This window comes from Bombina bombina, chromosome 2, assembly GCF_027579735.1.
Source record: "Bombina bombina isolate aBomBom1 chromosome 2, aBomBom1.pri, whole genome shotgun sequence".
Classification (NCBI taxonomy): domain Eukaryota; kingdom Metazoa; phylum Chordata; class Amphibia; order Anura; family Bombinatoridae; genus Bombina; species Bombina bombina.
This window is the reverse complement of record NC_069500.1, coordinates 1,024,914,869-1,024,934,002: the sequence shown is the minus strand read 5'-3', so window position 1 is coordinate 1,024,934,002 and position 19,134 is coordinate 1,024,914,869. Positions and strand designations below refer to the sequence as shown.

Below are 19,134 nucleotides of genomic sequence, written 5' to 3'. Positions count from 1 at the left end.
TTAAGGGAGGAGCTATATAGACAGCTCTGCTGTGGTGCTCTTTGCCACTTCCTGTTAGCAGGAGGATAATATCCCACAAGTAAAGGATGAATCCGTGGACTCGTCTTATCTTATAGAAGAAAAATATCTACATTAATATTAAAATTGTTCATATTTGGTTGGCACATATTTTATGGCAAAGCAAATTACATTCAGCAGTAAACATTAAAGACAGAAAAAAAAGATGTTAGAAAATAAATGTTTACCAGGCTTTAAAGTTGGAATATCGAAATAATGTGAAAGAAAACCTTAAAAAGGCATTTTGTACCTGCAATCCCTGATTTGTTGATATTTGCCTTCGATCCACTTTGCATTGATAGGTTACTAACACTAATATCTGAGTGAGTACCAAGGGTCTCTAGTTCACTTCTGTTTGAAGAGAATACCAGGTCCAAAGATGGCAACTTCAGCATGCACTCAACTCTTGAAACTGGCAGGCAGCTAAATTTGATCTGGGAAGGCTATGAAGGAAGGTAAAATACAAATGAGAGAAATGAAACGAAACAACAGTACAGCTATAGCATATATTTAAAAGTGATTATCTCTAGTGTGAAGTCGTTACCAACATGCATGAATAGAGGAGGCGATTTTGTGAAGGGTCATATTTTATGTAATTACTCCATAAAACGAAGGTCTGGAATAGCAAATGTAAATTAATTATGTTTATTATTCCATTGTTTTCATTCACACAAAAGTACTTTCATTTTTATTTGTTTTTTTAAACATAGCCACTGAACCTTGTCACACTAAAACTATTCATCCTCTGTGACAGGCAAGCAAAACTGTGCAGCTACCTGCTGGAGGGAAAGAACAAATGTTTCCATCCCTATAAATGTGATCATTGTTATACACAAACACCACTGTGGCTCTTAGCACTAATAATAACTTATTTGCTATTTTTATATACTTATGTATAGGATGGATACTTTATATGTATATATATATATATATATATATATATATATTTATATTTTTATTAAGACATATGCAATAACTCTTAATAGATTAATTAATTTGTACACTTTAGATATGGTTTATCATGTACACTTTAGATATAGGCTATTTTTAAGTTTGTATATATATATATATATATATATATATATATATATATATATATATATATATATATAGAGAGAGAGAGAGAGAGAGAGAGAGAGAGAGAGAGAGAGAGAGAGAGAGAGAGAGAGAGAGAGAGAGAGGGGGAATATCTTGTACACTTTATAGATACATATGACTTAGTTATATTTGGAATTTTCAAGTAATATAAATTAGATCGAGTACATTGGGAATAGGGAATCCATATAGATAGATCACATTCATAGTTTATTTACATAGATCACTAATTTGCAAGCACATCACATATTATACTTTAATAGTAATATTTCATATATCTATATAGATAGATCACATTCATAGTTTATACACATAGATCACTAATTTGTTAGCACATCACATATTATATTTTAATAGTAATATTTAATTTGTCAAGCAACATAAACCAGTTGAGCATTTTGATATTAGGGAATTATGGCTAATAGCTAGATCATTACTTAGTTTATACCACACATCACACTATAATCACACTATAATCTGTAAGTCCTCATTGTCAGCTGTTTGAAGGGACGTTAGTAGGAGCACACACACCTCTGCTTTGATAGGCTATATTGCTAGTATACACGCCTCACATCGGTATCAACACATATGGGCCAATAAGATCCATGCCCATACCAAACACGGAAGCGTACCATGTTTGTATCATAGCTAAATTACAGCTGGAACAAAATATGGAAATGTATCACGCCTGTTAGAGTATCAATTGGGAGCTCTCAAATATTTGGTGAGTGATACACTGTAAGAATCAATACAGTTTGAGACGGTAATAATGTTGATATTCTTGTTTAATGAACGGTCCACGCATATAAAGGTAGGAGGTTAGTGTAGATGTGGGAAACTTTGTCTCCTTTTTTTTCTCTTGCTATTATTGTTTTTAGGGAGTTAATAAATGAGAACTTCTTTGAGTAGAAAGCTTATAACAACAATAAGAATGATATTCATTTGTTACACATGGAAATTAAGTGGTGGATTTAACCCATTTGAATGTGAAACATGAGACCCATATTATATGGAGGAAGGGTTGCTCACCTCTGTTGTCGTTTATTTATACATATAATGCAATACAATGAGAACATATATATTGTTTGCCAAAAAGTATGAACTGAAATAATATACTCTGTTTAAAAAATGCAAAAAGAAAAGTAAGAAATGTAAGATGGAAAACAAATTAGTTTTTTTTTTTTTTTTCCGATAGTTGTTTCTTTCTTTTTTATATACATAAGGCAATTTAATGGATGCAATATGCGTCTCATAATGGTTATATTGTATGTGTAAAATATTATAACTTGAACGCCCCCACCCCTAAAGGGAGAAAAAAAATTTCATTTCTGTTAGGGAGCAGATATATAAAGCAGGGTGAATGGTAAGGTTAATATGCCTGAGGAAACAGCGTTTTAAGCCGAGAAACGCGTTGCAGTTTTAGGGGGTCATTGGAATACCCCTGATCCACTTTCCTTTTTATGCATTGCTGGGTTTTTTTTTTTTTATTCTGTTTTTAATAAATATTACACTTTTTATGGAAAAAACTTTCTGAGTGGATATACCTTACCTGCCTGCTAATCTGATCATTGTATGGGAGAGCAACCATCTAAATCTATATGCTCTTGAAATATAGCCCATTTTGGAAACCTGCATATGGGGTGAGCTGACACACCTTTCCTCAATCTGCCAGCCTGCTCCTACCAGCACATTAGTGTGCTCAGCCTAAATGTGAGTACCCATTTGGCTTACTACTAAACTAACTCAATTGTACTCGAAATGATCTGCACATGTAGTGCCTGTTTTTGTGTTTGCCTTATCCCAGCACTATAAGACAAGGGAAATTCCTGTTGTGGGTGAGCTGTTACACCTGTCTAAATCTACAGCCTGCACCAACCAGCACACTGGTGTGCTCTTGGAACATGTGAGTACCTATTTGGCTCTACTGCTTATTGTATTCACACATATTTGACGATATCACACATGAGGCGCCCCTCTGTTCTTCTCTATCCTTTATAGTTAACCCGAACCAGTCGGTGAGGAGGAGGCAGCCACTATCTGTTTCTTTGGATACAAAGAGGACTTTTTGATTATTATTTTTTTTATTTGATTTTTACATTTATTATACTGCTTAAAGTGATAATATATTTATATTATTTTGCTATTTCCATTTTTAGGACAATTTTGTATATATTATATATATCCCACTTATGGTATTTATATAATAGTTAGAATCTATTTAACATTCTATATATTATATATGGTCTGTTTGTTCTCTCATTAGCGGCCCCTCCCTGTTACTAGTTTTCAAAACTGTGCAGCTACCTGCTGGAGGGAGAGAACAAATGTTTCCATCCCTATAAATGTGATCATTGTAATACAGAAACAGAAGAACACTTGAAGGGTTGAGAAGAAATACAGTAGAAGCTGTATTTATTTGTTGTTTTTACCACAGCACAGAACTTGTCATGTGTCAAAAAATTCAATGTTAACCAAGTATATCAATAAAAAAAAACAAAAATGTATGCTTACCTGATAAATTATTTTCTTTCGAAATGATAAGAGTCCATAGGAATTCCATAACATGTGGGATATACTTCCCACCACTAGGAGGCCAAGAGCCCACACAAGAGCTTTAAAGGGACAGTCTACCATATAATTGTTATTGTTTTAAAAGATAGATAATCCCTTTATTACTCATTCCCCAGTTTTGCATAACCAACACAGTTATAGTAATATACTTTTTACCTCTGTGATTACCTTGTATCTAAGAACCTTCTTCCAGCCCCCTGATCACATGACTGTGACTGTTTATTATCTATTGTCTTTAATTTAGCATTGTATTGTGCTAGATCTTAAATAACTCCCTGTGCCTGAACACAGTGTTATCTATATGGCCCACGTGTACTTTTTGTCTCTTTGTGTTGAAAAGAGATTTAAAAAGCCTGTGATAAGAGGCAGCCCTCAAATGCTTAGAAATTAGCATATGAGCCTACCTATGTTTAGTTTAAACTAAGAATACCAAGAGAAAAAAGCAAATTTGATGATAAAAGTAAATTGGAAAGTTGATTAAAATTAAAAGTCCTATCTGAATAATGAAAGTTTAATTTATACTAGACTGTCCCTTTAATCCCTTTGCACCTCCCCTTTCTCCTCAGTTTAACACATAGCCGAATAGAGAAAAGGAAACAGATAGGTAGTAAAGACAAAGGCAGGGACTATAACATTTAAACAGACAGGGGCCTAAGGACTCTTACCATCCCGAAAGAATTTATCAGGTAATCATAAATTTTGTTTTCTTTCATAAGAGAAGAGTCAATAGAAATTTCAGAACGTGAAATTTAATACCCAAGCTGAAAATCCATGTTAAAGGGATAGTCTAGTCAAAATTAAACTTTCATGATTCAGATAGAGCATGCAATTTTAAACAACTTTCTAATGTACTCCTATTATCAATTTTTCTTCGTTCTCTTGGTATTCCTTTAAGAAAAGGGAGGGTCAAAATAAGGCACTTCCCATTTGCCGGACCCTGCAGCCTGAAAGAGTTTACTGCCAAAAAACACCTCTAAAAAAAGCAAAAACAGAAAATCTTTAAAGAATTCGCTCCAAGGAAGGAGACTTTCCTGCCATCAATAAATTCTGAGAATCATTTGAACGGACCAAAAGCTAAGGATACCAGAAGCCTTCCTGCCTGTAGAGAAAACAGAATAAAGACCAAGCAAACTGAAATTTGTTTGGAATCCATTAGCTCAAAGTAATATATTTATCACTTTAGAGGATCCAAAAAAGGTATAACAATTTCCTGTTTGAAATTTTCTGCATAAACAAGTTTGGAGAAAATCATACCAGGTAAGTAGAATAGTCTTATCCTAAAAAAAAAGAAGAAAAAAAAGGAGATTAACAGGAAAGCAAAGAATTTGTTGAGGTAAAGATAAAACAAAGAACCTCCAGGACAAAATATTAAAATCTATGCTGAACATAGGTTCAAGGGAGGACCTTGGAGAACAGAAAAACTAAATAAATTCTATGGAGAAGGAATAGGTCTCACAACTGGCCTAATTTTCTCCAAATCTTGAACAAAATAATGAACATTAGGAAGTCTGGCTAATTTCTTAAGCAAAAGAATAAATAAGCTGAAATTTGGCCCCCAAAGAACTTACAGACAATCCCTTGTAAGGGCCACCTAGCAGACGCTGAAGAATCGTATGAATCCTAAATAAATGCCAGGAAAAACTCTCAGAAGAGCACCACTCAAAGAGATCTGTAGATTATAAAAATGAGTGCCTGATGAAATGGTCTGTGAGCTGAGAAATGCATTGCAGATATTGTTGCAACAATTTTTCTTAATAAATTCACTTTTATGTGAATTTTGGCATCCTGTCATATGTTTAATTTTAAACCCACCATCCGGAGTGCACCTGCCAAACCGAGATTGCAGTCAGCTGGAGACTGGAAATACCAGCTTCCCTATATTGCACTCTCACACTTAGTGCCAACTCCTATGTGAGCATATTGAACACATTTGCCTCTTTATTGCATCCGAGTGTTGCAGTATCATATGTGGCACTCCTTTCTATAATCTACAGATCTGAATGCTTTTGTGGGTTTTCCTGACCTTTGAGGAGGAAGCAACCTACAGAGTGATATACCGCTACCACAACAATAATATTTTAATAGACTTTTAAAGGGACATTTTCTTTTTTCTTCTTATATATAAAATAATATAATATATCCTGAGGGATCTGCACTCACTTTTTTCAAATAACAGCTGCCCAGGGTGCATTTAAGTGCAATGCAAAACAACAAATGTAGAAAGCACTCTCCAGGTCTTATAGCATAAAACAGTGACGTTTCGGGGATATTATTATATACCATATATGGTCTGAAGATGGTATAATATTCCCAAAACGTCATTGTTATGAAATAAATTTGATTATTATGCTATAAGACCTGGAGAGTGCTTTCTACATTTGTTGTTTTATATATATATATATATATATATATATATATATATATATATATATATATTTATTTATATTTAATTTTTCTAAACACTGTTTTTATTAAAAGCTTTGATTCAACTTCTGTAGCTTTGATTCAAGTTCTGTATAATATTCCATTTGGAAAGCAGTAGAGCGACCTCTTTTAGTAAGTGAGTGTTGAGTTTCTATCTTTTAATTAACGACTCAAAGAGAACCTTCTAAACTTGTGAAAAATTTTCTGGAGAACTGTATTCCCAGTTTGTATGAGAGATAATAACCCAATTGTAAAAAACTAAAAACATCAAAATGAGGTGTTCAATCTCACACCGTTAAGCGTAGAGATTTGATATAAAAAAAAATACACAGCCTACTTGGGTATTGAACCCAGTACTGCTGCCTAGAATTGATTTGTGTCACCCCTGAGACAAAAGATAAACTTGAATAAAAGTTGGCAACTGGACATCTGAACCAGGTTAGTATACCAGGCGCTGCAGGACCAAGCTGGAGCGATTAGGGTTACTGAAGCAGACTCCTAATTCAAGCAATTAATTTTTGGAAGAAGACCAAAGAAAGAAAACAGATGAGTAAAACAATTCCAAATCTATCAATTGTGCCTTTAGATCCCTGGATCTTTCACAGTACTTGGAAGGTTACAGTCCAAGTGGAAAAACCTCAGAATAAATCTGGCAAATCCCACTTGGTAACCAGCTGATTGATTCTAACAATGAAGAGACCGTTCCCCTGGAGAACAAAGGATGCCTATATCATAGACAGGTGTGCTTGAGTCTGTCCATAAAGATAAAGAAAATATCCTTCTAAAGAAAATATCCTTCTTTAGAGTCCAGACTTCTATCGCTCCTTGCAACTCCCAGTCAGCACTCAAATCCAGAAGACTGACATCTGTATTGAGGAGCTTACCTTAAGTGATTAACAAATAGATTCAATCAAGATAGGTTCTGCATAAGAAAAACGGACGCTATACAAATATATAAAGGACTAGCTTATAAGGGAGAAAACAGCATTCACAACTGGATTCAAACTCTAACCCCTTTGTTTACAAAACTTGGTTAAACTAGATCTAGGTTGCATATAGTGACTACCTACACCTCTGCAGTCCTTGCTATAATGTGCACATTGTATTTCTTGTGTACAGATGTATATGTTAAATGATACGTTTTAGAAAAAACTGATGCATATTATGTTTTACATATCTACAGAGACAGAAGTTCTGCCTATTAAAAAATCATTAAGTGTGCTTCTGCGCATGCAACAAACAGATATATATATATATTTACATATAATACATCTGCTGTCCAGGGATCTAACAAGGTATCTGCCGTCCAGAGATCTAGCTGTATCATTAAATTTGCCAACTGTATGGTATTGAAAGATGGTGACCGGCACCCAGCGTTCCAAATATCCGCTCTGCTGTTTCAACCGCTCGTGTAATGCCAATCAGAGTACGCACACAGTTTGCAAAATTTATGGATACAGTGATATCCCTGGACAGCAGACATCTTCCCTCAGAGAGATTTATTCTGGATACAAGATGAATTGCACAGGCTGCAGGAAGGGTGTTGAAAAGTGGAGCAGGGTCATCACATCATATACAGAGCACCGCTGGAGCGGGTCAACACAGTGGAACATTGGACTTCATACAGGTAACTCACTTATTTCTGGTGCTATAACTATAAAGGTGGCTGAACAACTCAAAAGCAATTTTACTCAAACTACTTTCTGCACGCTGTTGGATTACAATTATTGTACTTGTCTCACAAGACTGTGAACATAGGAGACTTTATTATTAGTGCATTTAGATTCATCTGAAATATCCGGAGACACCTATTGGTGCACTATTAATATTTATGTATCTTTAGGAACTATGTTTGTTTGTAGGTACTATTATATGTACTGTATGTATTACTTAGAAGCTATTTAATTTAAGCTTTATTATTATAAACCAGCGCTGTTTTTTTAGAGTTGTATGAGACTGAATTTTACGTATATTTTGATTAAATGATTTACTATTTAAGAACACTTGTTTATAGTGTTTACTGGGTTAGTGTCTTAGTCGCTTATTTAGCGCTACTTCTATTTTGTTAAAAGGCCTTTCTATGTAAAGATTCTAATTTCATTTCATGGGGTCTCTAAAAGAGGTACTATCTTCCAGAGAAATAGTAGTACAATTAGAAATAGCCCCAAATAGGAATAGTTTTTCAAAGCTCTAAATTAGAAGCAGGTAAAGGAAAAATACTTTTAAATCTTTGAGCAGGATTGAAAGGGACAATTTATCTCAAAGATTGTATTAGAAACTGGAAATACTTCAGGTGACTTAACAGAAGACTTTACTATTAAAGGGAAAGGAAACCCCAACATTTTTGTTCATGATTCAGATAGAACATACAATTTTGAACAACTTTCCTATTTACTTCTATTATCAAATTTGCTTCATTATCTTGTTATCCTTTGCTGAAGGAACAGCATTGCACTGGCAGCTAGCTGGACAGACCTAGCCAATTAAAAGAGACAAATATGTGCAGGCACCAATCAGCAACTATCTCCCACTAGTGTAGGATATGTGCGTATTCTTTTTCAACAAGGGTTACCAAGAGAAGGAAGCACATTTGAAAATAAAAGTGAATTTAAAAGTGTCTTAATATGACATGCTCTACCTGAATTATGCAAGTTTCATTTTCACTTTCCTATCCCTTTAAATCTAAATATTTAACAAACTTATCTTAAGGAACTTTAGGATCCTGGACTCCTAAAGTACATAACACTTCTCTTAAAAGAGAACAAAGGTATTTAAGCTTAGGCAAAAAAAGAGGAAGATTCAGTTTTCTGATCAGAAAATGACTCTTGATCATCTGAAAACACTTCACCCTTAGAGGGTAAATCAGAAGCAGCATGGCCTGGAGCATTCAGCTTAACAGACTTTGATTTACTCAAATCAGATAAACTAGTAGAGGGATTATCAGAAACCACATTCTTACGCTTCTTTTGAAGTGGCATGACTGCCAATATCTTAGATATAGTAGAGTGTACAAAATCATAAAATACTGGAGCAAAATCTGAAGAACTCTCCTGTGTAGAAAAATCAGAGGGAGGACAGATGCCATTAGAAGCAAGAGCAGTATTAGACTGATCAGAATTTGTAAGATGACCCATACATGATTTGCAAAGATGAGCAGAGGGGATAAAATCAACCAACTTTCAAACAATACACTGATCATCACATGCGCACAGAGACCACATTTGAAAAATGAAGCACGCTAAAAAACCTGGCACAAAAAACGTGAAATAGTGCAATTATGGGTGCAAGCACAAAGAGCGTAAGGAATAAGGGAGCAGAAAAATCTGTTGCGTTCAAAAGTCAAGGTGCCAAAAAAACTACATGCGTATAAGCAGATGTGCGGTATCCAGAAAGCTGCAAGAAAGAAAAAAAAATAATGGTGCACAAAAAAGCCACACCCGCTAACAAAAAAAAACAACAACAAAAAACTGACATGCGCTAACAAATACTTAACACACCTCAAGGCCTATAATAAGATGAAATAAGGTACCTATATACCCAAACCCCCAAAAAACCTTATATAATGGTCTCCAAGCTATGATATGCCCAAAATTGAGTACCTACTATAACCTATAGGCTTAAACAGGTCCTAACAGACTTTTATTTATTTTAACAACACCCACACTTACCTAAAAGGCACCCATACTACTGGACTTACCATAAGCAGCAGACACTTACAGTAAATTGCCAACCCAGAGTTGTACGCATGACATCATTGGATATCTCTCTCTCTCTCTCTCTCTCTCTCTCTCTCTCTCTCTCTCTCTCTCTCTCTCTCTCTCTCTCTCTCTCTCTCTCTCTCTCTCTCTCTCTCTCTCTCTCTCTCTCTCTCTCTCTATATATATATATATATATATATATATATATATATATATATATAGTATAACAAAGAACCAAAAGGAGGAGGCTAGGAACCGGTCCCTGCGACACCTGTGAAAAGCCTGTGACTAACTCCCATAGGGTGTTCTTGTGCCACAACTCATACTCCTAAGACATCCCTCTATCCAAACAGTAGCTCTCTGAGGGGAAAACTGGGTCTCAAATCAGTCTGAGCACCCTTTTCTCTAACACATGGAGCACCTTCCTTCTTCACTTTCCTCTGCAAAGGCAAAGATAAAAATGGCTCCCAGTAAGGTGAGAGGGATTTTAAGGGCTCTTGGAGTTTTGGGATCTTTGCCTCCTTCTAGTGGCCAGGACTATAATTTCCAGGAGTAATGGATCATGTACTCTCACCACCTTTATGAAAGAAAATGGAATAATGTATCTAGCTTATAGATGTACACATATGGTTAATCTTATGGTATAAACACACAATAACTAAGGTGATTTCATACATGATCTCAATAATTTGATATTATAAATAAATATACACATAATTCTGAGTATTTTAAGAAATGTAATGTTAATAGGCGTGCAAAAATAGTATGTTCAGAGATACATAAATTAATTTCTTTAGGAATATTCTTTTGTTGAAATCACGCAATTAAAAAAAGCATAATATTACATTTATCAAAAATACATACCTGAACTCTTACATACACAACTACATCAACAGGGAAGGATGAATAGGCAGATGTTGAGGAAGACACTAATGAAGTTGTTGACTCTTCCATTGTATCTTGCAAGTCAAACTGACCAATATCGTCATCCTGAGAGCTCACAGCTGTATGTTACAAACAATATTTCATAAGTGATGTATATCTAATGACCACAAAACACATGATAAATGAACTAAGAATACTGAAAAAGCATTTGTATGATAAACGTCTAGCATTGTCGTAGCATTTTTAGCTTGAAGATATAATGTCTCTTTATAGAAGTAAGGACATGAGTCTAACATATAGATCTAACTGGTTAGATCTATATGTTATACTCATGTCCAACATAAAGTCCTAACCAAAAGTGAAACCGATGTACATTTCAGTTTTTTTAGAAGCTTATTTGAAATGCACACATATTAGCTAAAATGCTTCTATTAAAAGTTATCATTATTTCTTTTGTAAAATGATGATGGTCCACAGTCCTCCATAACATATGGGATATATTTCACGCTGCAAAGTGCAGTTAGCTGATCAATAGAGGAAACCATGGCTATGCAGGGGAGCATGTTGTTATGAGGGAAAAGTATTTATTATGCTTGGTGCACATTATATGATTGTATTACACTCAAAATGGTTTACAAGCTTTCTCTTAGTTGAAAGGACAGTTCACCCAAAAAAACCTCCCATTTATATTGTTCCCAATGAGCAACTATTTTGGCCTTTGAAATAGCTGATTTAGTTTGTGGTTTTCCAACCTATACTGAAAGTTTTGATACTGGAATCTCAGCTATTAATTAGCCTAAGTAAACACAGCCAGCAAAAGAAATTAAACTCACAGTGGGGTGCAGGATAGTTAAGTAATAAAATGATAATTTCCCAATGTTCTCTCTATGTATTTAGCTTTAGTTTTCCAGACAAATTTAAGATAAAGAAGCAAGTGTATGTACACAAAGTGATAACATAATGAGATCTGATATTACCTGAAGCTCAACCCATTGTAATAGACTATGGTTTAAAAGCACAAAACCAGCTACTTCATATACACAAATAAACCTAAAAATGCAATATCTTATACATTTTATACTCTGCAGCTGGTATAACAAGTAATTGAAAATACATTAATATAAAAACAATTTTACAGTGTACTTTCCCTTTAATCTGGCTTCTCTCCTGTGGTAGCCCTGTCCCCTCAGTTTCCCAGGCCTATCTATCCACCCAGAGAGCTGTTACTAGGCAGAAATCAGCTCAGGAAATTATAGGGCTGTATTTTCGAAACCCAATTTTTCATGATCTAGAAAGAGCATGTCATTTTAAACAACTTTCTAATTTACTTCTATTATCTAATTTGCTTCATTCTCTTGATATCACTTGCGGAAAAGCATATCTAGATATGCTCAGTAGCTGCTGATTGGTTGCTGCACATAAAGGCCTTGTGTGATTGGCTCACACATGTGCATTGCTATTTCTTCAACAAAGGATATCTAAAGAATTGAGCAAATTAGATAATAGAAGTAAATTGGAAAGTTGTTTAAAATTGCATGCCCTATCTGAATCATGAAAGTTTAATTCCGACTAGACTGTCCCTAATGAACAATTTGTTTTTCTAATCATTTCTCCTTACAGGAGCTGTCAGGGAGTTATTTGGGCTAAACATGGGAGCATGTAATGCAGTTTCAATAAGTGTCATATACGTTTCGTAAGCTTATTGTAGAAATTTCTCTACCAATTTTATTGTTTGTGTATGTCTGGTATCTACAGAGCTGCCCCAAATGTGCTTAGGCCAGAGCTGTAAACTCCTTCAGGCATTCAGAGTCTTCGTCAAACCCCCCTGGGTATTGGCAACCTGCTTGTAATCCACCTTCTCTATTAGGCAACCTGCCATGAGAAAGGGGCATGTGTTTCACACAGACTTACCAACACTAGCCTTCTAGTTCAGGGAAATTAGTGTAACTTACACCGTTCTGACTTACAGGGGATCTAGATAAATGGAGATATATAAAACAGCGCTTGGACTTAAAACACTTTTGCCTCTCTCTGTAAACCCCCTTCCTGGTCAACACATTTTAAAGATAATATGTAATGGAGAGTGGCGCTAGTAAAAGCTAAAAAGTGTTAAAAACTAGGAGACCAAACATAATAATTGTCTATTGAATACGCTTTAATTGTATATACTTGAGCTAAACTTTAACTAATTTGCATAAAAAATAAATATAAATATGTATATACCACTGTTTATAATTGGATAGACTAAAGTAATTCAAATCCTGAAATAATTGTTATTTAAATATTGGATAGAAATATAGATTGAGGATAGATATACTCTATTCACATAATTTTCAAAAGGAATTTAATTACAATCACAGGTTTTTTAAAATACAGTCATAAAATGAAAATATAAAATTGATAGCTATATATCTAAACAGATAAAATATTTAAGAAGTAAATCACAGGATAAAAATCATATGTTTATGAGAGAGCCCAGGTAAATGTTTTGGTCTTTTCTGGTATAATATCAAAGTCCTCAAATGATATAAAAGAGTGTGGTCTGTATACTGAAACAGCAAACTTGTTATATTGTTGAAAAAATAACTCTTGGCAACAAAATTGTTTCAATCCGTTCATAGAATACCAAAGTTCAGTTGATATAGTAACAAAGTTCCCAAATAGATGTAAAAAATCAGGTCTGTTTAGCAGAGCGGCAATCTTGCTAATATGCTTTTAAGATAGCTCTTGGTGTTAAAATTGTTTCATTAGGTTCTTTTAATTTTTTGAAACATATGTTCTTTAAAAGTCTTTTCTGTTTTTTAGCCGATAATGAATTTATTTTGTGCTTAGAAATGTTTTGCAGTGAATATGAATGGCACCTTTTGAGGTGTATCTGACCCGCTATGTAGGTGGTCTTACCTCCTTCTTCATGCGTTAACCCCGCTTTGTGGGTGGTCTTACGTTTTATCGAGTGCGGTTGGAATCACAAGGCTTACCAGTCTCCTAAGCCTCGGTAAAGGTAGCAGTGCAATAATTCGGTTTTCTTCAACTTGCGCAAGTTCTCCTACAAACCGATGGCTTTTTTACCTGCTCTTAGTACTCCGGTGTACGCAGGTGTAGATCTGTTTGAGGTCCGTCGGTATCCCAGCACTTAGTACTCCTTGTACGCAGGCGATAGATAGGCAACAAATTTCTTTCAGCTCCGACCAGTGCAATAGTGAACCTTTTCTTGGAATGTGTTCCACAGTCTGGGTTAGCAAAGGGATTCCTTGCAATACAACTTTTGTCACAGTTTCTACGCGTTTCACCCGCGTTCCGGGCTTTTTCAAGATACTGTGATTACTTGGCTCTCTAATTCAAATAATGCTGCCTTCCATCTGATTGGTCCTGACTTTGGTAACGTCACTGGGTTCTCTTAGAATGGCCTCATCTAGCATAGAGTAGTTGGAAGAGGCACATGAACTTCCCAGTGACAACCAGAAGCTAGAACATACCAAAACTCTTCCAAGAGAATTACATAGATGAACATCTCCCCAGGTCTTTTTTGCATAAACTATCCATATGAGAGCATAAAGTCATAATCTTCATGATCAAATTCAAATCTTGAGCAAAACACCTCTCTGCAAACCTCCATGACATGAGGCAAATAACTACTGAGAGGGTAGGGGAAGTGTTCTGTTTGGGGTGTCTTTGCCTCCTCTGGTGGTGAGGTGAAGTATTTCCCATAGATTATGAATGTATTTGTGGACTCTTACTGCCATTAGAAGTATCCTATTTATCCACCCTGGAATTTGAATCTAGTTCTCTCTGTATTACAAGAGCCTCCCTTTGAGCCAATGCATTCTATTGACATCAAACTTTTGACTTGGAAAGTACTTTTCAGGTTAGCAATCTCTTCTGCAAAGAGAGTTAGTGAATTGTCAGCACTACCTTGTGAGTCTCCATTTTTAATTATTCACAAAGATAAGGCTGTACTTAATACCAAATATGATTTCCTTCCTAAGGTAGTTTCTACGAAAAATACCAATCCAGAAATTGTTATTCCTTCATAGTGTCCAGCTTTTAAAAATGATGCATCTTTGCAAAGCTGACACATGGTCTTCTCTGCATCCTTTTTCCAAATTTTATCGTTCTGATGTTTTTGCGTTTTCACAAGCAGCTTTTGAAAAATCTTTCATGTCACGTTGTTGGCTAAATAGGAACTGCGAGAAAAATTATCCCACCATTTCCATAATATAGACCATCTGCTTGGGTATTGATCCCATATGTTATGGAGGACTGTCAACCATCATCATTTTACAAAAGAAAACAAAATGTATGCTTACCTGATGAATTATTTTCTTTCAGAATGACAATGGTCCACAGATTCCGTCTGTTTACATTTTTGGGCGACACTTCTAATGACACTTCTATAGACCCTGCTTTGCCCTTTCTACCTTTCCTTCCTATTCTCTACTCGGCTATACGTTAAACTAAGAAAGAGATGGTAGAGATTTTAAGCTCGGATATGGGTTCTTGACCTCCTCCTAGTGGTGGGAAAAATATCCCATATGTTATGGAGGACTGTGGATCATCATCATATGAAAGAAAAAAATATATTAGGTAAGCATAAATTTTGTTTTTCCATGATCGTTTTTACTCTCCAAGCAATATACAGAACATTCATTTGTTTACCACATCAGCTTGGATCAGCTCACAGACCCTGCAATGTGAATCATGCCTACTATCACTGTACACAAGCTCCATTTATTCCATAAGATACAGAAGTGAAGAAAGAATCAGATCAACCCTTTATTCAGTAAAAAATATATTGCTATGTCACAAGGCCCTCCAAAATAACCAAACATCTAATGATCTTGCTACCTCCCTCTGCATACCAGTCAACTTGTTAATTATATTGCATGTTCTTTGTTGTCTTTGTGTTGATATTCTTATGTAGCTTCTTACATAGATAAAAATGCTCACCTGTGTAGTTCCTTTCAATTGGCGTGATAGGTATTGTCTCTAAAGCCTTTTCTAGAAAGTCCAAGAGGTTTGGACTGATCACCATTTCTTCTGGCAATGACTGTAATGCTACCCATGCGTAAAGTTTAGCTGTCTTGACTCCACCACTTCCCTTTCCTTTGGCTGTAAAATATCAAAACTTGTTATCTACTTATTTTTTATTAAGATTATTAATCTCTAAAAGTTACATTCCCTCAAATATTTAACGGTGTAGAGCAAAGAAAAGACATGAAAACACTTGCCATCATTAAAGTCATGTCACTGAATTTTTTTTTTATCAGATGTCCATGGTCCTAAATGTACATTTTACTGGATAACATTATAGAATTATTAATTTGTTTTATTCCAGAGAACATTGCCCTCTCCATTTTTTTTTATAAATAGACAAATTAGCATTTTTAAAATAGCGTAAATGTCAATAAGGAAAATCTATGTTCAAGGACAGCAAGGTCATTTATTTATAGCTTATACTACATGAGTATTTTTTACAGCAAATGAACATAAACTTTATTGATTGGACTGTCATCAAACAATAAAGACATATGTTAAGATAGATATATCCACAAATATATGATTGTTAAATGTAAATGATGAAACACGTACAACATCAAATACACATAATACACAAATAAGTGTCTACTGCTACACATACAAAACAAGAATAACCATGGCTACAAATTAAATGAAGATAGATCATTAAATTATGTTTTTTCAATTTTAAGTTTTTCAACTGAATTATTTTAAGTATTTGTGGTCTTATTGACAATGCCCTTTTACTTCCAGGGAAGAAGCATAAAAGTGAAGGTACAATAGTAATATATAGGAAAACATACACTACATAATATTAGACCACACTTAAAATCTATATTTCTTTCAATTATGTAGCCCAACCTTTAGTAAGATGAATAAGTGACAGAAGATGCATAATTACACACACACACAGAAAACAGAACAGGAAAAATGCTTAGATTAAATCATGAAAAACAAGTACCTGAGGGGATAGGTGGGGGTTGGGGAGGTAACAAGGTATTAGTCTTGCTGTGGACAGTGCTAAGTAAAGGAGGTGTGGCAGTATCTTTCATACCATACAACTTTGATTCTTTTGAAAGGGTTCTTGGTAGTGAAGATCCTCTTGAGGTGTTTGGCGATTCAGTCTTTAAAGTTTTGGAGTTGTAATGTAACTGCAAATAAAAATATAAACTGTTTATTTTTCATATATATATATATATATATATATATATATATATATATATATATATATATATATATATATATATATATAAATATATATATATACATATACATACACACACATATATATATACATACACACACATATGTAATGTGCAAAAGTCCGCAGAGGGCGCTATACTTGAAAGAAGGTGGGATCTGGATGCAATATATAATAATTACTACTGCAGCTAAACCTTATAATATAAATACCAATGGTGAAAAATAAAAAAGAGAAATATATATGTATATATAGATATACATGGTATGCACACGTGTGTACAACAAACCTTATGTGCAACAAACCTAATGTTTGAAAATCCACATATGTAGATTTAACAACAAATGGTTGAGTCTGATAGACTACTTAAAGGGACACTGAAGCCAATTTTTTTCTTTCGTGATTCAGATAGAGCATGCAATTTTAAGCAACTTTCTAATTTACTCCAATTATACATTTTTCTTCGTTCTCTTGCTTTTTTTTATTTGAAAAAGAAGGCATCTAAGCTATTTTTTGGTTCAGAACCATGGAAAGCACTAGTTTATTGGTGGATGAATTTATCCACCAATCAGCAAGAACAACCCAGGTTGTTCACCAAAAATGGGCCGGCATCTAAACTTACATTCTTGCATTTCAAATAAAGATACCAAAAGAATGAAGACAATTTGATAATAGGAGTACATTAGAAAGTTGCTTAAAATTGCATGCTCTATCTGAATCCCAAAAGAAAAAATTTGGGTTCAGTGTCCCTTTAAAATAACAATTTATTAATATAAAAGTCTAAAATACATGCAACTTGTTTCTCAGCTATCTAGCTGTTTCTTCAGGTTGCCTAGATAGCTGTGAAACATGTTGCATGTATATTAGAGACTTTTTAATCTTAATATATTGTTATTTTAAGTAGTCTATCAGACTCAACCATTTGTTTTTAAATTTGGTGCGCACCATCTCTTTTTATTGGAACCATGTTGGAACACCATCCCTGGGAGACCCACTGAACTGAGTCTACAAAATCCAGCTTGCTTTGTTTGCACGACTTCATAGTGCACACTTATATGTAAGTAGTCAATTGTGATCACAGTCTGGGATTTCTCTTGTTTTTGTTTTATCTGCACTATGAGAAGCCTTTTCTATTTTATATATTGAAGAGTTTATAATCACATCTTCTCTGAGACTGGTGTCTAGCCCTGTATCCTGGGAGCCAACACTTACGACAGTCAGCTGGAGACTGCAAAGCCCAGCCTGTGTTAATTGCACGACATCACAGTGCATATTTCCTTGTTAGTAGCCGTTTATACACACATATTTATTTGAATATGGAAGTTTTTATTTTTCCTATATACATATGTACCCTGACCATGAGAACAAAAATGGCCTGATTCTCAAATTTTTGGTCTGGTTTCTAGATTTTTTTAAAATTGCCAAGCTCAGATATATTATATATAAGTAATTGTGTGAACGTGTGTAGATGCTATTAACAAAATGGTGGACTTAAAGGGCCACTAAAGTCAAAATTAAAGTTTCATTATTAAGATAAGAGTGTGCAATTTATATCAACTTTCCAATATACTTCCATCAAACGTGCACATTCTTTTTATTTGCACACTTTGATGATCCAGCTCCTAATGAACATGTGCAAGAATTCACTGTATGTACATCTATGCATTTTGTGATTGGCTGATGGCTGTCACATGATACAGGGGCATTGAATTAACTTTGAAAGTTGCCAGAAATGATTCTCTTGCTCATTTCAAATTCAAAGTAAATGTTATGACATTGGTGGGGGGTTTGTGTGTATATTTGTCAGTTATTACATTTTACTGTATTAAGTGGTCCTTTAAGTACAGCTATTACCCTCATAAAGATAAGCACAAATCTGTCACCTCTGGTATTTGGGGTCTAACCTCAGCTTTCCATGCTGGCTTCTAACACTAGTTGTTTTCTGTATGTCATAGTAGGGTACTAAAACCAAATATAACTTCCCAAGAAAATGCATTAAAAACCTGTTAATGAACTCCAGTAACAGGCTGGATCAGGCTGCTTATTAGGTACTTTGCCCAAAGGACCTCATGACATTTTTTTTAAATGTCCATGTTATTTCTCAGCTGTCAGTGCAGCTGTAAACTCTTTCCATGTGTAACAAAGGGCTGATAGTTTTTAGGCCTGTAATGCAAGAAAAGTTTATTC

At 34.7% G+C, this 19,134-nt stretch overlaps 1 protein-coding gene across 8 annotated transcripts in view; it reads right to left on the bottom strand.

Annotated features, from left to right (window-relative positions):
• BLTP1 (bridge-like lipid transfer protein family member 1) overlaps positions 1-19,134 on the bottom strand; it is a 1,044,923-nt gene that overhangs the window by 159,897 nt on the left and 865,892 nt on the right. For 7 of the 8 annotated variants that reach the window (XM_053703615.1, XM_053703613.1, XM_053703620.1 and 4 more), the window contains 4 exons: positions 16,708-16,897; positions 15,678-15,839; positions 10,710-10,849; positions 308-500 (listed from right to left, as the gene is read on the bottom strand). In XM_053703615.1, coding sequence (XP_053559590.1) covers positions 308-500; positions 10,710-10,849; positions 15,678-15,839; positions 16,708-16,897 — 685 coding nt within the window. The remainder of the gene's footprint in view (positions 1-307; positions 501-10,709; positions 10,850-15,677; positions 15,840-16,707; positions 16,898-19,134) is intronic. The other variant, XM_053703617.1, reaches the window with a different exon arrangement.